The 20840-nt window shown below is 43.1% G+C and overlaps 1 protein-coding gene across 2 annotated transcripts in view; it reads left to right on the top strand.

Moving 5' to 3' along the window:
- The window catches only part of mtm1 (myotubularin 1), a 111534-nt gene that overhangs the window by 78061 nt on the left and 12633 nt on the right, over window positions 1-20840 (top strand). For both annotated transcript variants that reach the window (XM_038774205.1, XM_038774206.1), the window contains exons 7-13: window positions 5168-5251; window positions 11076-11231; window positions 11693-11881; window positions 13721-13906; window positions 14293-14499; window positions 15808-15900; window positions 17385-17498. In XM_038774205.1, the coding sequence (XP_038630133.1) occupies window positions 5168-5251; window positions 11076-11231; window positions 11693-11881; window positions 13721-13906; window positions 14293-14499; window positions 15808-15900; window positions 17385-17498 (1029 nt within the window). The remainder of the gene's footprint in view (window positions 1-5167; window positions 5252-11075; window positions 11232-11692; window positions 11882-13720; window positions 13907-14292; window positions 14500-15807; window positions 15901-17384; window positions 17499-20840) is intronic.

The following is a 20840-nucleotide window of genomic DNA, read 5'->3' as shown; positions in this document are numbered from 1 at the left end:
GAGGTATAAGGCTAACTGTGATCTTATTGAATGGCGGATTATGCTTGACGTGCCGAATGGCCTACACCTTCAATTTCTTATGCTATTACTTCAAATGTAGGAAATATTAAATTGTTATCATGTTGTAGCGTTGGATAACTTGTACACAGCAGAAGGTATCACATAGGCAAAATGTGATAAATTACCATTAATCTGTTTAAGTGATGTTGGTCAACACACTGGGAGAACTTACCCGCTCTTCTTTGAATAGTGTCTTGGGGCTGTTGCTTGCACCTGCAAAGAAAGATAGGATCTCTGTCTAAAGTCTTATCTGAAATACAGTATTTTTGATTCTGGTGACAATTTAGATGAAATACTTAAGTCTGGGCTGGGGTTTGAACCAATTACTTTTGAAATACTTGCATTTTATCTGTTTACGTTGAATGTTAGCACTGTGAAATAGAGTTTCTGTTTTAGTTACTCGGTGTAGCCTTTCATTTAGTTAAAGAGCAAAGCTCTTCCCCACTCCTCTAGCAACATGCCATATTCCAAACTTCCAGTGTCCTTCTACATCAGTATGTTATTGCCCCTTTCCAATGCTTGCTTTCCTGCAGGCACCTCTGAATTCTGTTGCTAATCAGTGCTTAACAAGGGAGTTTGTGCTATAGACCGTGGCAAATGTTTTGAGAAACGATTTGCATTTAATTGCTGGAGCTCTTGAGGCTCATCGGGTTTTACCACAGGACTAGTTCTGTGATTTGACACAGCAGGGTGGAATTTCCTGCCCCTGCCCAGCGCCAGGGTTGAAGGAATTTACTTTCCTCAGAGGTGCCCCGATATAGAGCACTCCATGCCAGAGACTAAGAACAGTGTAACAGACAGTGAGGTGCAGGAGGTTTGCAGTTGTGCCTATGTCCTAAAGAACTTTATAGCCAAAGAAGCCCTTTTTGACGTGTAGTTACTGTTGTAGGTATTGCTGCATCCAGCTTGTCAGCAAGCTCCCATTCAATAGCAATGAAATCATTGACCTGACAATCTGTTTAAATGGAAGCAAAAAAAATACTGCAGATGCTGGAAATCTAAAAGAAAAAGCGAAAATGCTGAGTAAAAGCAGCAGGTGTGGCAGCATTTGTGGAGAGAGAGAAAGTTAATATTTTGAGACCATATCACTCTTCAGAGCTGAAGGGATTGGGTACTGTTGAGAGGGGGTGGAGCAAAGCAGAAGGTCAGGGATAGATGGGAATAGCAAAGCAATGCCTGAAGCCCAACACAAACTGGAGAGACAGCAACTCATCTTCCGATTTAGACATTTGGCAGCCTTCCTGACCCAACATTGAGTTCAACAACTTCAGACCAAGGCTTCTGTTCTCCATTTTGACCTTTCTTCCACACTCCTCCTTTCTCTTCCCACCCCCAAGGACAGATCTTTAACTTGTTCTTATCCTTTTCTTTCAGAGAGTGCTGACCCTTGTTCTGCTATTAACACATTCTACTACTAACAGTTTAGTCTGTAACACTATCATTCCCACTCTTTGTCTTTGCCCATACATCTTTGTCAAATCTCTCCTGAGCTCTCACCTATCCTTGACCTTCTACTTTGCTCCACCTGCTCTACTCCTCTCTTTAGAATGAAACCCATCACTTTCTACCTCTCCCGCTCTGTAGGAGAGTCATATGGACTTGAAACATTAACCCTGTTAATCTACACTGTTGTAGATGGTACACATTGCTACTACTGTGGCGGAGTCAGTGTTTGTGGATGTGTTGCTAATCAAGTGGGCTGTTTTGTCCTTGATTGTGTCAAGCTTCTTGTGTTGTTGCAACTGCACTCCCAGCAAGTGGAGAGTATGCCACACGCTCCTGTCTTGTAGATGGTGGACAGGCTTTGGGGAGTCAGCAGGTGAGTTACTTGCCACAGGATTCCTAGCTTCTGACCTCTTGTAACCACAGTATTGATGTGGCCAATCCAGTTCAGTTTCTGGTCACTGGGAACCCTCAGGATGTTGATAGTGGGGATTCAGAGATGACCATATCATTGAATGTCAAGGGCAATGGTTGGATCCTCTCTTGTTGGAGATGATCATTCCTGCCACTGATGTGGCATGAATATTACTTGCCACTTGTCAGCCTAAGCTTGGATCATAGAATCCCTACAGTGCAAGAGGAGGCCATTCGGCCCATCAAGTCTGCACCGGCCCTTGGAAAGAGCACCCTTACTTAAACTCATGTCTCCACTGTTGCTTCACAGTACCGGGGTCCCAGGTTCGATTCTCAGCTTGGGTCACTGTCTGTGCGGAGTTTGTATGTTCTCCCCTTGTCTACGTGGGTTTCCTCCGGGTGCTCCGGTTTCTTCCCACAAGTCCCGAACAGCATACTGTTAGGTAATTTGGACGGTTTGAATTCTCCCTCTGTGTATCCGAACAGGTGCCGGAGTGTGGCGACTCGGAGATTTTCACAGTAACTTCATTGCAGTGTTAATGTAAGCCTACTTATGACAATAATAAAGATTATTATCCCTGTAATCCAGTAGCCCCACTAAGGGACGTTTATCATGGCTAATCCACCTAACCTGCATTTCTTTGGACTGTGGGAGGAAACTGGAACACCCGGAGAAAACTCGCACAGACACGGGGAGAAAGTGCAAACTCCACTAGACAGTGACCGGAGACCAGAATTGAACACAGGTCCCTGGAGCTGTGATGCAGCAGTTGTAACCACTGTGCCGCTGTGATTTGAACCCGGGACCTCTTGTATCCTAAGCGAGAATCATACCCCTAGGCTAACGAGCCAATGTGATATTGTCTTGCTGCATTTGACATTGACTGCTTCAGTATCTGAGGAATCGCGATGGTGCTGAACATTGCGCAATCATCAGTTAACATCCCCACTCCTGACATAATGATGGGGGGAAGGTCATTGATGAAACAGGTGAAGATGGTTGGACCTCGCGCGCTGATCTGAGGAACTCCTGCGGTGATGTCCTGGAATTGAGATGATTGACCCCGTACAGCTATAACCATCTTCCTTTGTGTCAGGTATGACACAGTCATTGGAGAGTTTCCCCCCTGATACCCTTGAATCCAGTTTGCTAGGACCGCTTGATGCCACACTCAATCAAATACTGCCTTGATGTCGAGGCCAGTCACTCTCATCTTACAACTTGAGTTCAGCTCTTTTGTCCATGTTTGCATCAAGAACGTAATGAGATAAGGAGCTGAGGTGGAGCCCAAAGTGAGTGTCAGTGAGCAGCCTCTTGATAGCGCTGTTGATTACCCCTTCCATCACTTAACTGATGTTCGAGCGTAGACTGATGAAGCGGTAATTGGCCGGGTTGGATTTGTCCTGCTTTTTGTGTATAGGACACAACCTGGTCAACCTTCCAGATCGTTGGGTATATACCAGTATTGTCACTGTACTGGACAGCTTGGCTAGGGGTGTGGCAAGTTCTGGAGCACATGTGTTCAGTGCTATACTGGAAAATTGACTGGGCCCATAGCCTTTCAGTATCCGGTGCCTTGTGCCAGTTCTTGATATGTGGAATAAATTGAATTAGCTGAAGACTGGCATACATTATGCTGGGGTCTTCTGGAAGAAGCTGAGATGGATCACCCACCCAGCACTCCTGAGAAAGACTGTTGCAAAAGCTTCGGCCTCACCTTTTACTGCTCCTGGCATACTCCTGCACTCCCTTGGCTTGATGATAAGAGTGTTAATGAGGTCTCATTAACCCTTCCTCCTGACTAAATGAACGTGGTGTCTAACTCTTCCACTCTGCTGCCTATATTTTACTCCAATGTCTTGCACTTTACACTTGGCTGAACCAAATCCCATCTGCCATTGATCATTGCTTATTTTGTCCAATTTAGTTTGTATTTCCAGCTGTTCCTCCCAGTTTGGTAACATATATAAATCTGACTGATTTGCGTTTAGTTTCTGAGCTGAATTTGTAATTAAAAACACTGCCCACTGGATATCTATCCCACTGCATGCTGTATGTCTGTCCTTAACATCACTCCTCTAACAAATGCCCACAATTTTCAATCGTTCAGACAGTTTCCTATATCCTCTACCAGGTTGTATAATTGGCAGCTCTGCTCAGAGATTTATTTATTCTTTAGTCTAATTTCCACCCCCCACTGTTATTTTCCAGCCCTTGCAGTGGGTTGTCCAGGAATTTGGTACAAAATCTGTTTAAAGCAGGCATTTCTGCAAGGTGCAGGATTTTACCATTAACTTGTTCTTGTTTGTGTTTCCACTTGAGTTTGGTTTACTGCAGTGATTAGTGCCAGACTAGTTGAGAAGCATGGATTTGGAAAGGAGCCCATATCAACAGTCACACAACTGATTGCATGTGTTTTTAAATTCTGTACATTTTGAGGTACCTGTCAATAGCAACTACCACGTTGGAATTTGCAGTGGTGAATTAATACGATCGCATCCTGCTCTTCAATCTGTTAGAATTGGGCTTGTTCAAGTATGATTTATTTTTGGGATACCTCAAGTAAGCATGGAAGAGCAAAACTTACTGCTTAGATAGTGTGGATACAGCCTGATAGCTGAAATTTGAGCTGAATTTGTGCTGAAATTTATACTCAAAGAACCTTAAATCATTTGAAGGGGCAATGAATGGAAAGCACGAGGCATTGTCTGTGATCACATTCTTTCCACTGCACCGTTGGTCTCGATATGAAGCTAACTAGCGGTAGAAAAAAAGCAGCTTCACTGATGGAAAGTACCATCTTCAAATGCTCGCAGTAATACAGCTTGTCACTCCACGCCGGTGTAGATTGTCTCATAGGATTGTTTGCGTTCTCCTGTGCCATTACCCAGTAAGCCTGATTTGAATATCCCATACAGATACAGCAGGCAAATTGTGTGCTCAGGGTCCCAGGTTCGATTCCGGCTTGGGTCACTGTCTGTGCGGAGTCTGCACGTCCTCCCCGTGTGTGCGTGGGTTTTCTCCGGGTTCTCTGGTTTCCTCCCACCGTCCTTAGTGTTGCCCTTAGTGTTGGGTAGGGTTACTGGGTTATGGGGATAGGGTGGAGGTGTTGACCTTGGGTAGGGTGCTCTTTCCAAGAGCTGGTGCAGACTCGATGGGCCGAATGGCCTCCTTCTGCACTGTAAATTCTATGAAAGTAACAAAAGTATTAATCCTTTGTTTTAACAATTACTATTGTGCTTCTTTCAGCAATTTTTTGCATTTGAAAATAAGGAAACGTACTCTGAAGGTGGGTGGAAGATTTATGACCCAATTGAAGAATTTAAGAGGCAGGTGAGTTGCTTTATAAGTTTTATGATGGGGGCCGACTCAGGTTACAATTGTACCAGTGATTTAATTTTGAATTTGCTTTATATGATTCAACAACCTAATACTGAAGTCAAGTTTACAATCCCTTGGGGCAGCATGGTGGCTCAGTGAGTAGCACTGCTGCCTCACGGCGCCGAGGTCCCAGGTTCAATCCTGGCTCTGGGTCACTGTCCGTTTGGAGTATGCACATTCTGCCCGTGTTTGCGTGGGTTTCGCCCCCACAACCCAAAGATGTGCAGGGTAGGTGGATTGGCCAAACTAAATTGCCCCTTAATTGGAAAAAATTAATTGGGTACTCGAAATGTATTTAAAAACAAAAAGGTTTACAATCCCTTTATCTTTAGTAAAACCATTACTCTCTCTCATTACTGTTGGCATATCCAGTTACCGCCCCCGGGCTGCCCTTTACTCACTCAAGTTCAAAGAGTGCAGTGCTGTAGTGCAAAACTGTTTCAGTCAGACGTCACCAGATCTGGCTGGACCGCGTTAAAAACTATTGGGCCTCACTCTGCTGTGCCAAATGTATCCACTCCTCTGGGATCATTTTGGAGAACAGAAATAACTAGCTTATTTTATCCCCTACCAATGCATCTTTAAACTCTTTTCCCATGTCCCTTCCAGCCGCACCTTCAGTAGGTGTGGTTTGGTTTATATATCATCAAGATTGAGATCACCCCAGAGTTGCACATTAGTTAGCACTGCTGCCGAATCTGGGTTCGATCCTGGCCCCGTCACTGTCCGTGTGGAGTTTACTTGTGATCCAGAACGTGCTGCGCCCACAGCGAAGCTATTCGAGTACAGCTAAAACACTGATATCTATCCGACAATGTGGAAAATTGCCCAAATACATTCTGTACACCAAAAGCAGGACAAATCCAACTTGGCCAATTACTGCCCCATCAATCTACTCTTGAATGTCAGCAAAGTGCTGGAACTGACATGTTAAATTGCACTGTCCTCAGTTACTGACACCTTCCAGAAGCAGCAGTTATAAAACCTCTACCGTTGGGAAGAACAGAGAACAAAATTTACCTTTTTGCCTTTGCAAACTCCAATGACATTTCCCCTCTAAAATTCTTGAATCCGTTGTTCCCCAAACTCCATGTCCAAGTTTCCCCCACTTCCACATTTCAATCTCCCCGGCTAGATTTCGGTCTCTGCCACAGCACTGAAACCAAATTTTAAAACGGCAGTATCCGTAGTCTTGACCACAGTGCATTAACCCTCCTCAATTGCTTTGCCGCCTTTGACACAGTCAGCCTCACCATCCTCTGTCTAGTACCCTTGTTTGATTCCACTCTTATTGATCCAATTATAGCCAGGCCAATGCTAACAGTCACTTGCTTTGCCATACCGTTACTCCGAGTTCCCCAAGGATCTATCTTTGGTTCTTCCCTCAATCTTAGCTGCATGCTGCTCCTTGACAAACATCATAGACGTGTGGGCACCTGTCACATGTTTGCCCAGATGTACTCCCCATGATCACTCTCCACCCCTCCAGTGTCAGACTGCTTGTCGGACTTCCAATCTTTGCGAAGATGTCATTTCCTCCAATTAGATATTGGGAAAATTGAAGCCTTCATCTTTGGTCTACAGCCTGTGTCTCCTCAAGACTAATTCCATCTTCACTGGTGGCCGGATGAGGCTGAACCAGACTGTTTCCAGTCTTGGTGATCTATTCAACTCCAAGTTGGACTTTCTAACCCTATATCCTCCCCGATATAAGACCATCTTGTTTCACATTCATTTCGGACTCAGTTACTGCCTCAGCTACTCTCCTGCTGGAACCCTCATCTGTGCCGTTGCCACCTTCTGGTTTGGTTATTCCAGTGTTCTCCTGTCGACCTCCCATTCTCCACCCTCCATAAATCTTAACCCATCCAGCACTTGGCCATCTGCATCGAATCTCTTACATGTCCCACTTACCTTTCCACCATTTGTTAGCATACATTTCAATCAAAGTCTCTGATTTAAAAGTTCTTATCCATGTCTTTAAGCCCTTCTTTATCTCTAGGACTTGCATAATCCTTGAGCTAAAGGGATCGAATCATAGAATTCACAGTGCAGAAGGAGGCCATTCGGCCCTTCGAGCCTGCACAAGCTCTTGGAAAGAGCACCCTACCCAAGCCCACTTCTCCTATCCCTGTAACCCTAGGTAACCTTTTTTGGGCACTTGAGGGCAATTTATCATGGCCAATCTACCTAACCTGCACATCTTTGGACTGTGGGAGGAAACCGGAGCACCCGGAGGAAGCCCACGCAGACACGGGGAGAATGTGCAGACTCCGCACAGATACTGGACCCTGGAGCTGTGAAGCAACTGTGCTAACCACTGTACTGCCAAGGGATATGGGGAGGGAGTCAGGGTATTGAATTTGATCCTGACTCTATTTTCTACGTATGTTTCTATGTCTGTTCCCACAGCTGGAGTTCTTTATCTATCCTCCATCCTTTTACTCCATCATTGTCATCTGTGGTTTCTGCTGTCCTGGCCCCACATTCTGGAAAATATTTATTAAGGTTTAATTTTAATTTTTCCAATTAAGAGGGCAGCACGGTGGCTTAGTGGTTAGCACAACTGCCTCACGGCGCTGAGGTCCCAGGTTCGATCCCGGCTCTGGGTCACTGTCCGTGTGGAGTTTGCACATTCCCCTCGTGTCTGCGTGGGTTTCGCCCCCACAACCCAAAAATGTACAGAGTAGGTGGATTGGCCACACTAAATTGCCCCTTAATTGGAAAAAATAATTGGGTAATCTAAAAAAATTTTAAAAGTTAAAATTTCCAATTAAGGGGCAATTTAGCGTGGCCTGGAAAATGGGTTGTTTATTTGCATGATGGTTGCTGAATAAATGCGTGTTGCTGTCATTTTGTACCAGTGTACTCACATTGATTTCCACTGTTGTTTGTCAGGAGTGTTATAGAGAATTGTGGTTAGGGCAATGTTATGATTTTAGTTTCTATTCATAAGGTCAACCACAACTAACCTATTGAGTTATTCAGCCACCCTCAGCGGTTTAATAAATTGTCAGATGAAATTTATCACTTTGCCACCTAGAATGAGTATGATCCTGCTAGATCTGTGTGGATTCTGATCCAAAGATGATTCTGTCACAACGGTAACGTATTACAATAATCATGGGGGAATTCAATATGCAGGTGGACTGGGAAAATCAGGTTGTAGTGGATTCCAAGAAAAGGAATTTGTGGAATGTCTAAGAGATGTGTTTTTTTTTGGAGCAGTTTGTGACAGAGCCTACTATGGAACAGGCAATTCTGGATTTGGTGTAATGAGGCAGACTTGATTAGGGAACTTGAGGTGAAGGAACTCTTGGGGTGCAGTGACCACAATATGATATAATTTACCGTGCAGTTTGAGGGGGAGAAGCTGGAATCAGATGTAACGGTATTACATTTAAATAAGGGTAACTACAAAGACATGAGGGAGGAGCTGGCCAGAGTTGATTGGAAAATAGTAAGAACTGTTCTCCACACCTGAATTAGTAAGTGCTGAAATGAATTTTGTTCCGCCTGTTGTAAATATGTCATTCAGTTAATGTATTTGAAATCCATATTCTGGTGCTTTAGCATTCTCATGTGGTTGGTTGAAGCAACTACATCTATCTAATCAGAAAGGAAAGTCTCAGGAGAGCACGCTTTACTCAAAGCACTCCCACATTCTCTGGAGAAAAACGTCTTGGGGTGCGATTTAACGTTTTTAAAAAAGGAGTCCGTTCTGGGTGGGAATCAAGCAGTTGTTCAAATCACCTGGAACAACCCTGCTAGCTAACGGCGCTCTATTTTCATTTTGGCCCTGCCGATGCCGCACTTAGCTGAATATCCTGTACTGATCGGAACTCCTCAGTGCAGTTAGAGATTGGGGCGGCATTTTAAAATGATCTCTGTGCCCCTCCCCCACCACCACCACCACCACCATCACTCACCTGTTTGGGGCTCCACAAGCCACACCCTCAGCACCCCACCACATACCCCCGGACCTGATAGCTTGGCACCTTCGCAATGCCACCTGGGCCCCTGGCAGTACCCCCGATTGCCTGGGAGACCCACCCTCTCCCCCACAAAAGTGCGGTTCCACTTGGTCCCCGTTTGTGGGAGCCAGTGCTGAACGGTGCTCAGCTGGGGTGGTCTCAGCCAGGTCGATAGATGCCGCGTGGCCGTTCGATCCGGTGGCTGCATGGCGAAGTGAGCTTTTAAGCTCTTTTAGCTATGCGAGTCTGGGTCCTGCCCATTGTGGGCAAGATCCAGATTGTGCCGTCTCACGTGATCATGTTCGAGGTGAGATCTGGGTAGATCTCAAAAGGTGTAATGGCCGTTGGGAATCCCGGTAAAAGCCTCTCCCAGAATCTACTGGCTTATCCCGCTCCGGTTCCGGAGGGATGTGGCGTGTAAATTACGCCCTTAATCTCAAAAGATTTTTTTTTGTTTCAATCAATATAGTTTTCATAAGAAATGAACAGATTTTTGTTCCCCCTGAATGCTAAGCAGAATTAGAACCACAAAATATCTACAGTGCTAAAGAACATAAGAATATAAGAACTAGGAGCAGGAGTAGGCCATCTGGTCCCTCGAGCCTGCTCCGCCATTCAATTAGATCATGGCTGATCTTTTGTGGACTCAGCTCCACTTTCCGGCCCGAACACCATAACCCTTAATCCCTTTATTCTTCAAAAAACTATCTATCTTTACCTTAAAAACATGTAATGAAGGAGCCTCAACTGCTTCACTGGGCAAGGAATTCCATAGATTCACAACCCTTTGGGTGAAGAAGTTCCTCCTAAACTCAGTCCTAAATCTACTTCCCCTTATTTTGAGGCTATGCCCCCTAGTTCTGCTGTCACCCGCCAGTGGAAACAACCTGCCAGCATCTATCCTATCTATTCCCTTCATAATTTTAAATGTTTCTATAAGATCCCCCCTCATCCTTCTAAATTCCAACGAGTACAGTCCCAGTCTACTCAACCTCTCCTCATAATCCAACCCCTTCAGGTCTGGGATTAACCTAGTGAATCTCCTCTGCACACCCTCAAGCGCCAGTACGTCCTTTCTCAAGTAAGGAGACCAAAACTGAACACAATACTCCAGGTGTGGCCGCACTAACACCTTATACAATTGCAACATAACCTCCCTAGTCTTAAACTACATCCCTCTAGCAATGAAGGACAAAATTCCATTTGCCTTCTTAATCACCTGTTGCACTTGTAAACAAACCTTCTATGACTAAAGGAGGCTATTCAGCCCATTGAGTCTTCACAGACCCTGTGAAAGAGCATCCTACCTAGGCCCACACCGCCACTCTATTTCCGCAACTGCATTACCCTATCTAACATGGACATCTTTGGACTATGTGATAATGTTTTCTTAAGATGTGGTGGGGGGGAGCAGGAACTCTTCTGCCATGTTTGGGGGGGGGGGGGGGGGCAGAGAATCACTTGGGCTGCAGTACCTTTAAGAGCTTTGCTATGTTACTGTTACTTTCCCACGCTCGGCCTTAAATAACTCCTTGTTCATGGGAATTAAACTTTACAAATCTTTTTCTGAGAAAACCACCCCATGACATCACATTGGGCAGACTACCTCAATGGTATAGGAAGTATAATATTACCATCTTTGGCATATATAAATGCTGATTCAAGCACAACGTTGTTCCTGATATTTTAGCTTAAGATACTTAACAGAAGGAAGTTTATTTCTATGTTTCAGGTAATGCAAATGACATTTTTGATTGTTAGTCACTTTATTTATGCTTGGTTTTTACTTTATATTCTTGCAGAGCTTGCCTGACGAAAAGCGGAAATGGAGGATCACGAACATAAATAAAAACTATGAGCTTTGTGACACTTATCCACCAGTCTTAGTGGTTCCAGGCAGTGCCAGTGATGATGATTTACGGAAAATTGCAGCCTTCAGGTCCAAGGGTCGATTACCGGTGGGTGTGGCAAAAATAGATATCTATATATAGGATATAAAATATACCTTTCATACTGAATTATTTTTCAAATGAAATATCAAAAGGGAATGTGTTTCAAAATGTTGTCGTTTCCAAGTCTTCCCATCGCCCCCAATTCTTTTCCCCATCTTGGGTCATTTCCCCATTTTCCAAAATTCCAAGTTGAACCGCATGAAAAAAATGATTGACTTGTTTAAAAGGCAAAGTTTTCAATTTTCATTCGGATTATCCTGTTGTAATTATTTACTCCTCGTCAACAGATAATTAAAGAGCCTATTTTAGTGGAAGAGGGAGGTAGGTGGTGGGAGTCATGGTACGTGGGTCAAGTGGCACCCGTTGTATTCCGTGTGTTTATTTTGTCGCTATGACGACGTGAAATAGCCATGAATTCAGCTTTTAAAATCAACTTTAGCAGTGATTTGTGTTTGCATTTGTTTCAGGTATTATCCTGGATACACCCAGACAATCAAGCTGTGATTGTTCGTTGTAGTCAGCCTCTGGTTGGCATGAGTGGAAAACGCAGCAAAGACGATGAAAAGTATCTTGATATTATTCGAGAGTCCAATGGGCAGACCCAGAAGTTAACCATCTTTGATGCAAGGCCAAGCGTCAATGCAGTAGCCAACAAGGTGTGTAATGATGTAAACCTGATGTGGAGATGCCGGCGTTGGACTGGGGTGAGCACAGTAAGAAGTCTTACAACACCAGGTTAAAGTCCAACAGGTTTGTTTCAAACACGAGCTTTCGGAGCACGGCTCCTTCTTCAAGAAGGAGCCGTGCTCCGAAAGCTCGTGTTTGAAACAAACCTGTTGGACTTTAACCTGGTGTTGTAAGACTTCTTACTGTAATGATGTAAAGGCAGAGGGATCGTGCACTTTAGGGCAAGCTGGTGTGGTGGTTCGGATAATAGACTCGTAACTTTAATTTTCTTCAGGATCTGGCTTCTATGTAATGAGTCCACATTACTGTGCAACCCTCTGCTGTGACTTGGTGAACTGCTCGTATAAAAATGCTGGAAATATTCAGCAGGTCACTGCAGCCTCTTTCAAGAGAGAAACAGAGTTCAGGGCGATGGCATTTTCCTCAGAATATTTCCAAAGATGCTGCCAGACCTACTGAGTATTTCCAGCATTTTCCAAGTTTGTTTCGTATTCCCAGCATGCACAGTATTTTGCTTTTGTAGCAAGCTGCCCAGCTGTGCAATCATTAAACGAATATTCTTGGGGGCCACTAAAGGTGGGTAAGAAATGCAGCGTTTAGTGTTTCTGAATATAGAAAGAATAAACTGACTCTCTGGAGATGAATGGACTTCCCCTCTCCGTTCTTTGAGTTGACTGCCGCCAACTACCCTGATTTTTATTTACTTCTGGGTCACATTGTGTATGAGAAACCTGTTCCACTTTACTCTTTGACTCGTCCCACTGCCAGGCCATCTCCTACAAGACTAGTATTGTTTGAAATAATAAAATGGGCCACGGTGTTCCAGTCTGATATTGAAGGTAATTGTTCAAAAGTCCTCATTCAAAAAGCATGAAAAAGTAGCAATATAAAAGGAAAGGATTAAAGGTTGATATCTGAATGAAAATGAAGACTAAAAACATTGTAAGTAAATGAAAAGTAAAAACAAATGTCAATATTTTAATCCTAGGACAGCACGGTGGCCTAGTGGTTAGCACAACTGCCTCACGGCGCTGAGGTCCCAGGTTCGATCCCGGCTCTGGGTCACTGTCTGTGTGGAGTTTGCACATTCTCCCCGTGTCTGCGTGGGTTTCGCCCCCACAACCCAAAAGATGTGCAGAGTAGGTGGATTGACCATGCTAAATTGCCCCTTAATTGGAAAAAATAATTGGGTAATCTAAATTTAATTAAAAAAAAAATATTTTAATTCTGGCCCATGCTTGAAGGGTATGGTTTAAAAGTATCCCTAATTTTGTGTCGTTGAAATCTTTTTATTGTAACCAGTGAAGCAATTTAATAATATTTGTGTTGTGTACTTCAGCACATGTTGTGAAGTGTATTAATTATCACCACACACATATTAACTTCATTAAATCTCCAAAGTTGCTAATTAACTACATCATGTGTCACATATAACTGCGGCCAGGATTTCAGTTCTGACGTAACTAGTTCTATTAAAAAGTTAGTGTATTAGTCAAAGGCCCATCGCATGTCAATCTGTGAAAAGCATTTTAAATGTTTCATTCTCTTTATTTGTGATTAGTTAATGTGATATTAAATTCCGGCGTATTTATTCCTTCCTGTAAATTGTGAAAATATTGTGCAAGATTTCAAAAGGTTGCTATCTGCTATGTTCAAATTGGTGCTCAAGTTCTGAGCTGTGTATTTCTTGCCTGCCCCATCCTGGTAGAATGTCTGATTTTTTTGTTTAGTTACAAAGGCTAGTTTTAGTTTGCATTGCAAGTAATTGGGGAAAAAAGACTGTATTAAATCTCTCTCTCTCTCTTCAGGCCACAGGAGGGGGCTATGAAGGTGATGATGCCTATCAGAAAGCAGAAGTCATCTTCCTCGACATTCACAATATCCACGTTATGAGGGAATCTCTAAGGAAGTTAAAGGACATTGTATACCCTAGCGTAGAGGAATCCCACTGGCTGTCAAGTCTTGAGTCAACGCACTGGTTAGAGCATATTAAGGTAAGATATTGATTTGTGATTAGCTATCTGTTGCGTTAGTTATTTAGAGATTATTTTTGAAAGCAGGTTAGCAATTAATAAAATAAATAAAGAAGCAAGATGAACATCTAGCAATCTAGTTTTTGGTGAGCATCATAAATAGTTTATTTTACATATAAACTCTGGGATTAGACTGCTATAAAATGAGATGTAACAGTTAACATTACACATCCACACAAATAAACTTGTCTTTACTGCGCCAGTTGAGTTTTCAGTGCAAGGTTTGAATTAGGTTGTGCATTGCTTGGAAGTGATCATTAGTTAGCATTGTTATTTCCATTTAAAATTCATAAACATACCAGTTTTAAAAAAAAAACATGTTGTACAACTTATATTTTTATATGTAGTTTGTTCTGGCAGGGGCAATTCGAGTAGCAGATAAGGTTTCATCTGGGAAAAGTTCAGCATTGATTCATTGCAGTGATGGCTGGGACCGCACTGCACAGCTTACTTCCCTGGCTCTGCTGATGCTTGATAGCTTTTATCGAACAGCAAAAGGTTTTGAAGTACTTATTGAAAAGGAGTGGATAAGTTTTGGACACAAATTTGCAACGGTAAGAATACCAAATCACACGTCATCGTATAAGAACTGCATCACTGATTGGAGTGTTAACGTCACTTGTTTGTCTGAGACCTTTCAATACCTTTGTTTTGGAGAGTTGAAATTTTGATATCATCACTTCAGCTGTTGATGTAAGGAAACCTGCTTATAATGAATTTGATATTGTGAAACTTAAGTTAAACTTAGAAGTCCTATAGAGACAAAAGGATAAATTAATTTGTTTCTTAGTGAAACTCTCAGGAGCAGTGGAACATAGCTGCAGAAATTGGTGCCAGAATTATTAATAACCAAGATTTTGTCTGCACATTGATCTTTTAATTGCAATTCACAAAATGTTTGTTCTAGTTTGGGCCCAGCAAAAGACCTTTCACAAGAACTCGCATCTTTTTAAGCAGTAAACTGTCCATTGGGTTTATCAGCTCTATTGCATTTCATTGAAGGATTGATTTCTCTAAAGTGACTATTTGAAAGCTCTGCTATAATATTCGATTAAATTTTCAACTGGAAGGTTTCGATGTACTTAAATGTGCTAGGGGATTTTCACAGTAACTTCATTGCAGTCTTAATGTAAGCCTGCTTGTGACACTAATAAAGATTATTAAATCGTAAATTAATTGTATTTTTCATGTATGCATTCGGTGTTCAGCAACTGGGGATTCACATGTGCCCCACCTAAAAAAGGAATAAACTGACACTGTGAGGGTGAGGTTAAGAGATGGATGTTTGTCGTGTGTATCTGTTTTTAAAAAAAAAAATGCTTTAGTCTATAGATTGGTTCCAGTTCTGCCCTTCACCACCTGACTCTCCGGAATGTAACAAGCTCTCTGTAGTGAAGGAGAGAGAATTCTTTCCAAAGTCTCAGCTCTCTGGTGTTCTCTGGACAGTAATCCTAAAGTACAAAACCTGATAGCAAGATGACCAAGAGGCATCAGGCGTGTACAACATCTCAATTTATGTTACATAGCCGCATTCAGATCCATACAGCCTCTCCTCGCTTTGGTATCAATAGTCTTTGTGAAAATGCTCGACATAAAAAAAAGTCGGTCAGCCCCTGAACGAAAAGAACGGAAATAGTTTTAGGTGTAGACCCTCAGCTCTGATAACCATTCTCTCTAGCCTGTCCATAGGATGTTGCAGCACTATTACTGGAAAATCAGGTTATTGGTATTCCAGTTTCACTGATCTGAATCGATAATTAGAATTGTTCCTCAAGTTAAAATTGCCTGTAATTTTAATTGATGCAAGTTTAGATGGTGGATTTTGACAAAACAGAAGTTGACTTAATTTTTTTTAACTTTAGAGAATAGGGCATGGTGACAAGAACCACGCAGATGCAGATCGATCTCCTATATTTCTGCAGTTCATTGACTGTGTGTGGCAAATGACAAAGCAAGTAAGTAGGTTTAATATTAATTGGGGGAAATGCAATATATTCCTGCTTTTTATGATTGAAGTGCAAGATAGACAACTATTGGACATCATCTGAAGCTTTTGATTATTCCACAGAAAGGATGCGCGCTGCAACTGTCCTCATGTCATCACCCTGAGATCAACTTCCCACCACCAATGAGTGCCATTATCCCTTGTATCTACCTTTCTAGCATTGCACAACTTCGCTGCAAGCTCCGCTCATCTGATGCTGAAACCCTCATTCCTTTGTTGCCTCTGAGTTTGACTATTTTTCTGCACCCATGTCTGGTCTTCCACATTCTAAATTTGGGCTGCAAAGTTTGGATGACCGTTTCAGCTTATTCACATCGAGTCCTGTTTAATGTCACCTCTGTACCCGCTGAACAACCTTGGCTCCTAGTCTAGCTTGATCTTGATTTTAAAATTCTCATACTTGTTTTAAGTCACCCTGTGGCCTCCCCCCTCCCCCCCCCCCCCCCTCCCCCCCCCCCCCCCCCCCCCCATGCAATTCTTAATCTCCTCAAACCCTATCGCCCTTCAATTTACCTGCATGCCTCTAATTCTGGCCTTCTGAGCATCTGCAATTTGAATCACGCTACCATTGGTGGTTGTTCCTTCAGCTTCCCCGGCTCCAAGCTGTAGAATACCCTCCTTACATCTCTCATATCCTCCTTTAAGACACTCCTTAAAACCTACGTCTTTGACCAAACTTTTGGCCGCCTGACTAAATAGCTCCTTGTGTCTGATGCCAATATCAGTGCAAGTCTTTCTTTGTGGCTCGTCACATTTTGTTTTCTAATTCTGTGAATCTCCTTGGGATATTTTATTACATTAAAGGTGCAATATAAGTTGTAAAAGGTTTAAATTTACAGGAACGTGAGGGTAACGGGTATGTAGTAGGTTAAAAGTAGCATCCTGGAGCATTTGGCTTTCCAGCAAAGTGTATATTTTCAATACTATTGTGACAGTCCTGTTCATCTAGACTCAGCACGAGTCGGTAAGTTAGGCTGGTGGACTGGGCACTGGGGAGGTAACCAGTTTGGACAAGCAGGCAGTGTTGGTCTTTTTTTATTTTAGACAAACGTGGCATAGATACTGAGCAAAAGGCAATATTGGGTTTTGGGGAAAAAAGGTCTTGTACAAGGCGGGCTGCGAGAGACATGCTGCTGTCCTGGGATGTAGGGCAGAATACAGATGGGTTATTCTGTTTAAGCTAAGGAAAACAAGCTGCTTAAATGGGGTAGTGTCAGATATTATTTGGCATCTATATGTTGACTATACGTTGCATCCAATTGAACTAGCCTACTCTGATCAGAACAATTCCTCAGCACATTTATCTTGCACAAGCACAATTTGAACCAAACTTTGCTTCATCTAGTGTTAACTTGGTCCGTCTTCAAAGGGATTTCACAAAACATGCTGAAAAGGGTTGCATTTCATTGACGTTATTTTTTCTCTTGACTCTAGTTTCCGACAGCGTTTCAGTTTAATGAGCTTTTCTTGATTACCATTCTGGATCATCTGTACAGCTGCCGATTTGGGACTTTCCTTTATACCTGTGAACAGCAGCGGTCAAAGGAGGTTGGTACATACAGATGTTGGAAGCTTTCTATTAATCATCTAGTGGGGATCAGCAAGATGCATCCAGTAGTATTGCTCTTTTTGTATTATCCATAACCAACTGATCCGATTTAAGTTCTGCAGTCTTGCCACATCCAGCCGTGAATGGTGGTGGACAATTACACAACACACTGGAGGAGGAGGCTCCACAATCATCTTCATTGATGGAGGGGCTCAGCACATCCGTGCTAAAGCATTCACAACAATCATCAGCCAGAAATGCCGAGTGGATGATCCATCTCTGCTTCCCCTAGAGGTCCACAGCATTTCTGATGTCAGTTTTTAGCTAATTCGATTCACCCCATGTGAAATCAAGAAATGGCGGAAGGCACTGGATACTGCAAGGTCTGTGGGCCCTGACACTATTCCAGCAATAGGACTGAAGACTTGTGCTCCAGAACCTGCCGCGCCCATAGCTAAGCTGTTCCAGTACAGCTACAACACCGGCATCTACCCAGTAATGTGGAAAATTGCTCAGGTATGTCCTGTACACGAGAAACAGGACAAATCCAACCCAAGCAATTGCCGCCCCATCAGTCTACTCTTGATCATGAGTAAAGTTTTGGAAGGGGTCATCAACAGCGCCACCTAGCGGCACTTAGCCAGCAATAATCTGCCTGCTGACGCTCAGTTTGGGTTCCACCAGGGTCACTCAGCTCTTCTCATTACAGCCCTGGTTCAAACATGACCAAAGAAGCTGAATGTCAGAGATGAGGGTGACTGCCCTTGACATCAAAACAGCATTTGACAAGAGTATGGAATCAAAGAATCCTAGCAAAACTGGAGTCAATGGGAATCGATGAAAACCCTCCGCTGGTTGGAGTCATTCTTGGCACAAAGGAAGATGGTTGTACTGATTGGAGGTCAATCATCTCAGCTCTAGGACATCACTGCAGGAGTTCCTCAGGTTAGTGTCCTCAGTCCAACCATCTTCAGTGCTTCATCAAAGACGTTGCTTCTCTCATTAGGCCAGAAGTGGGGATGTTCGCGGATGGCTGCATAATGTTCAGCACAATTCACAACTCCTCAGATACTGATGCAGTTCATGTCCAAATGCAGCAAGACCTGGACAATATCCAGGGTTGACCTGACAAGTGGCAAGTTACATTCGCGTCACACAAGTGCCAGGCAATTACCACCATCAACTAGCAAGGATTTAATCGTCATCCCTTGACATTCAATGGCATTATCATCACCGCATTCCCCACTATGAACAACCTTTGGGTTACCATTGACCAGGAACTGAACTGGACTAGCCATATAAATGCTGTGACTATTAGAGCAAGTCATAGGCTGGGAATCCTGCTGAAGTTACCACCTGACTCCCCAAAGTCTATCCACCATCTACAAGTGACAAGTCAGGAGTGTAATGGGATACTCCCCACTTGACTGGATGAGTGCAGCTCCAACAACACTCAAAAAGCTTGACCATCCAGGACAAAGCCCGCTTGATAGCTACCCCTTCACTCCCGACACCACCGACTAACAATTACAGCTGTGTACCATCTAAAAGATGTATTGCAGGAACTCACCAAGGTTCCTCCGGCAGCACTGTACAACCCCTGAATCACTGCCATCTAGTACAGGGGTTCTCAACCTTTTTTAACCCATGGACCCCTTTTCCTCTTAATCTTTTTTTGTGGACCCCCATAGCCATTCCACAGAAAAAAAGCTGCTTATATGCGTAGTAAACTAATCCTAAAGTCCATCTACCTTACCGTGAGGGTTGGAAACGGATTTGCGGTATTTTCGTACGTTGCCAAACTTATTCTAATATGAAAAGTAATGAAAAAAACTTTTTACTGACTAAATTGAATTAAATTACTCTAAAAATAACCAATTCATATCAAATATACACAGTTTCTAGTGATTACTGTGTTAAATCATTCATTAAACTTGTCAAGGAGAAACGTGGCATAAGCGTCAGGTCAACCGTGGGTATTTAATAAGCTGCTTCTGTCATTAAAGGTCCTCCGGGCTGTTCCTAGGGGACAATAGCCCAGGCAATCTTCAACAACAACTGTCATTAAAGCACAATAAACCCATTTGTCATCAACCGGTATGGATTTTTTTTCCTCAGAATTCAGTACCACAAAAATAAACACAGCAAATGCATCTTTTTGGTTCTGAACCCCTTCAGCCCTCAAGGTAAATTAGATAGATTATAATCTCTCTTTGACCTTTGTCAGTGCGAGAGAGAGAGAAAAAGGTGAATATTCATCATGAAAACAAACATTTTTTTCTTCTACTTGATTCTCAGTAATAACAATTGTTCTGAAGTAGAATTGCTCTATGGACCACTAAAATATCACCGTGGACCCCCAATTCGGTATTTGTTTTGTGTGGACCCCCAGTAATGTTACATGGACCCCCAGGGTCCATGTGGACCCCGGTTGAGAACCACTGATCTAGAAGGACGAGCAGCAGATACCTGGGAGCACCACCACCTCTTCAAGCCACTCACCATCTTGACCTGGAAATATATCGCTGTTCCTTCTCTGTCGCTCGGTCAAATTTCTGGAATTCCCTCCCTATCAGCATTGTGGGTGTATCTATACCTCAGTGACTGCAGCAGTTCAAGACAGCTCAACACCTTCTGAATGGTGTTTAGGGATGGCAATGATGCTGCCCTAGCCAGCGAAGCCGACATCCCATAAATATATATTTTTTAATCTGTTAAAATACTTCATTACCTGTCCCTTAACATTTTAAGATGTGGAGGATATAAGTTAATAAAATGTAATATATTTCATGCGCTATGTATAATTTCATTTATAAAGTAAGGTTCTGCTATGAATGTGGAACTTTCTATTAACTGTTCGATTTTGTCTAGGTGTTGACTGCTATTTTAATCATGGACCATTATTTTTCCAGGAAAGTCGACTTGTGTCATTCTTAAATGCTTTGGATTCTATTAATAAATTGGGTGCGATCTGTTGACCCCGTTAGCCACGAGCGCAAATCCTGTAATGGCCACTAAATCTCACGAGCAGCCAAAAACGGGATTAGCACTGGTGAGATCTCAATTTGAGATCTTCCCTGGCCCTCCAATTGGCAGGAATTAATTTTCCATTTGAGGGCCCCAATTGATCCACGGGCAGGCAGGCTGTCTAACTTTATTACTGCTACTGGTGTAACTTTGGTGGGAGCAGGTGGTGGGCAGGCCACCAGTTGGCTTTGATGAGCACCCACACCGTCAAAACTGCTGGTGGGCGAGTGTAAAATCCCACCCCGAGTTTGCTTCTGAATGCTGTCCCTTCCTGCTGCTTTTCGTCATTGCAATTCTCCACCTCCATCTTCTCT

Source organism: Scyliorhinus canicula, chromosome 17 (assembly GCF_902713615.1).
Source record: "Scyliorhinus canicula chromosome 17, sScyCan1.1, whole genome shotgun sequence".
Taxonomy (NCBI): Eukaryota; Metazoa; Chordata; class Chondrichthyes; order Carcharhiniformes; family Scyliorhinidae; genus Scyliorhinus; species Scyliorhinus canicula.
The sequence above is the reverse complement of the archived record's forward strand: the minus strand, read 5'-3'. Positions and strand labels throughout refer to the sequence as shown.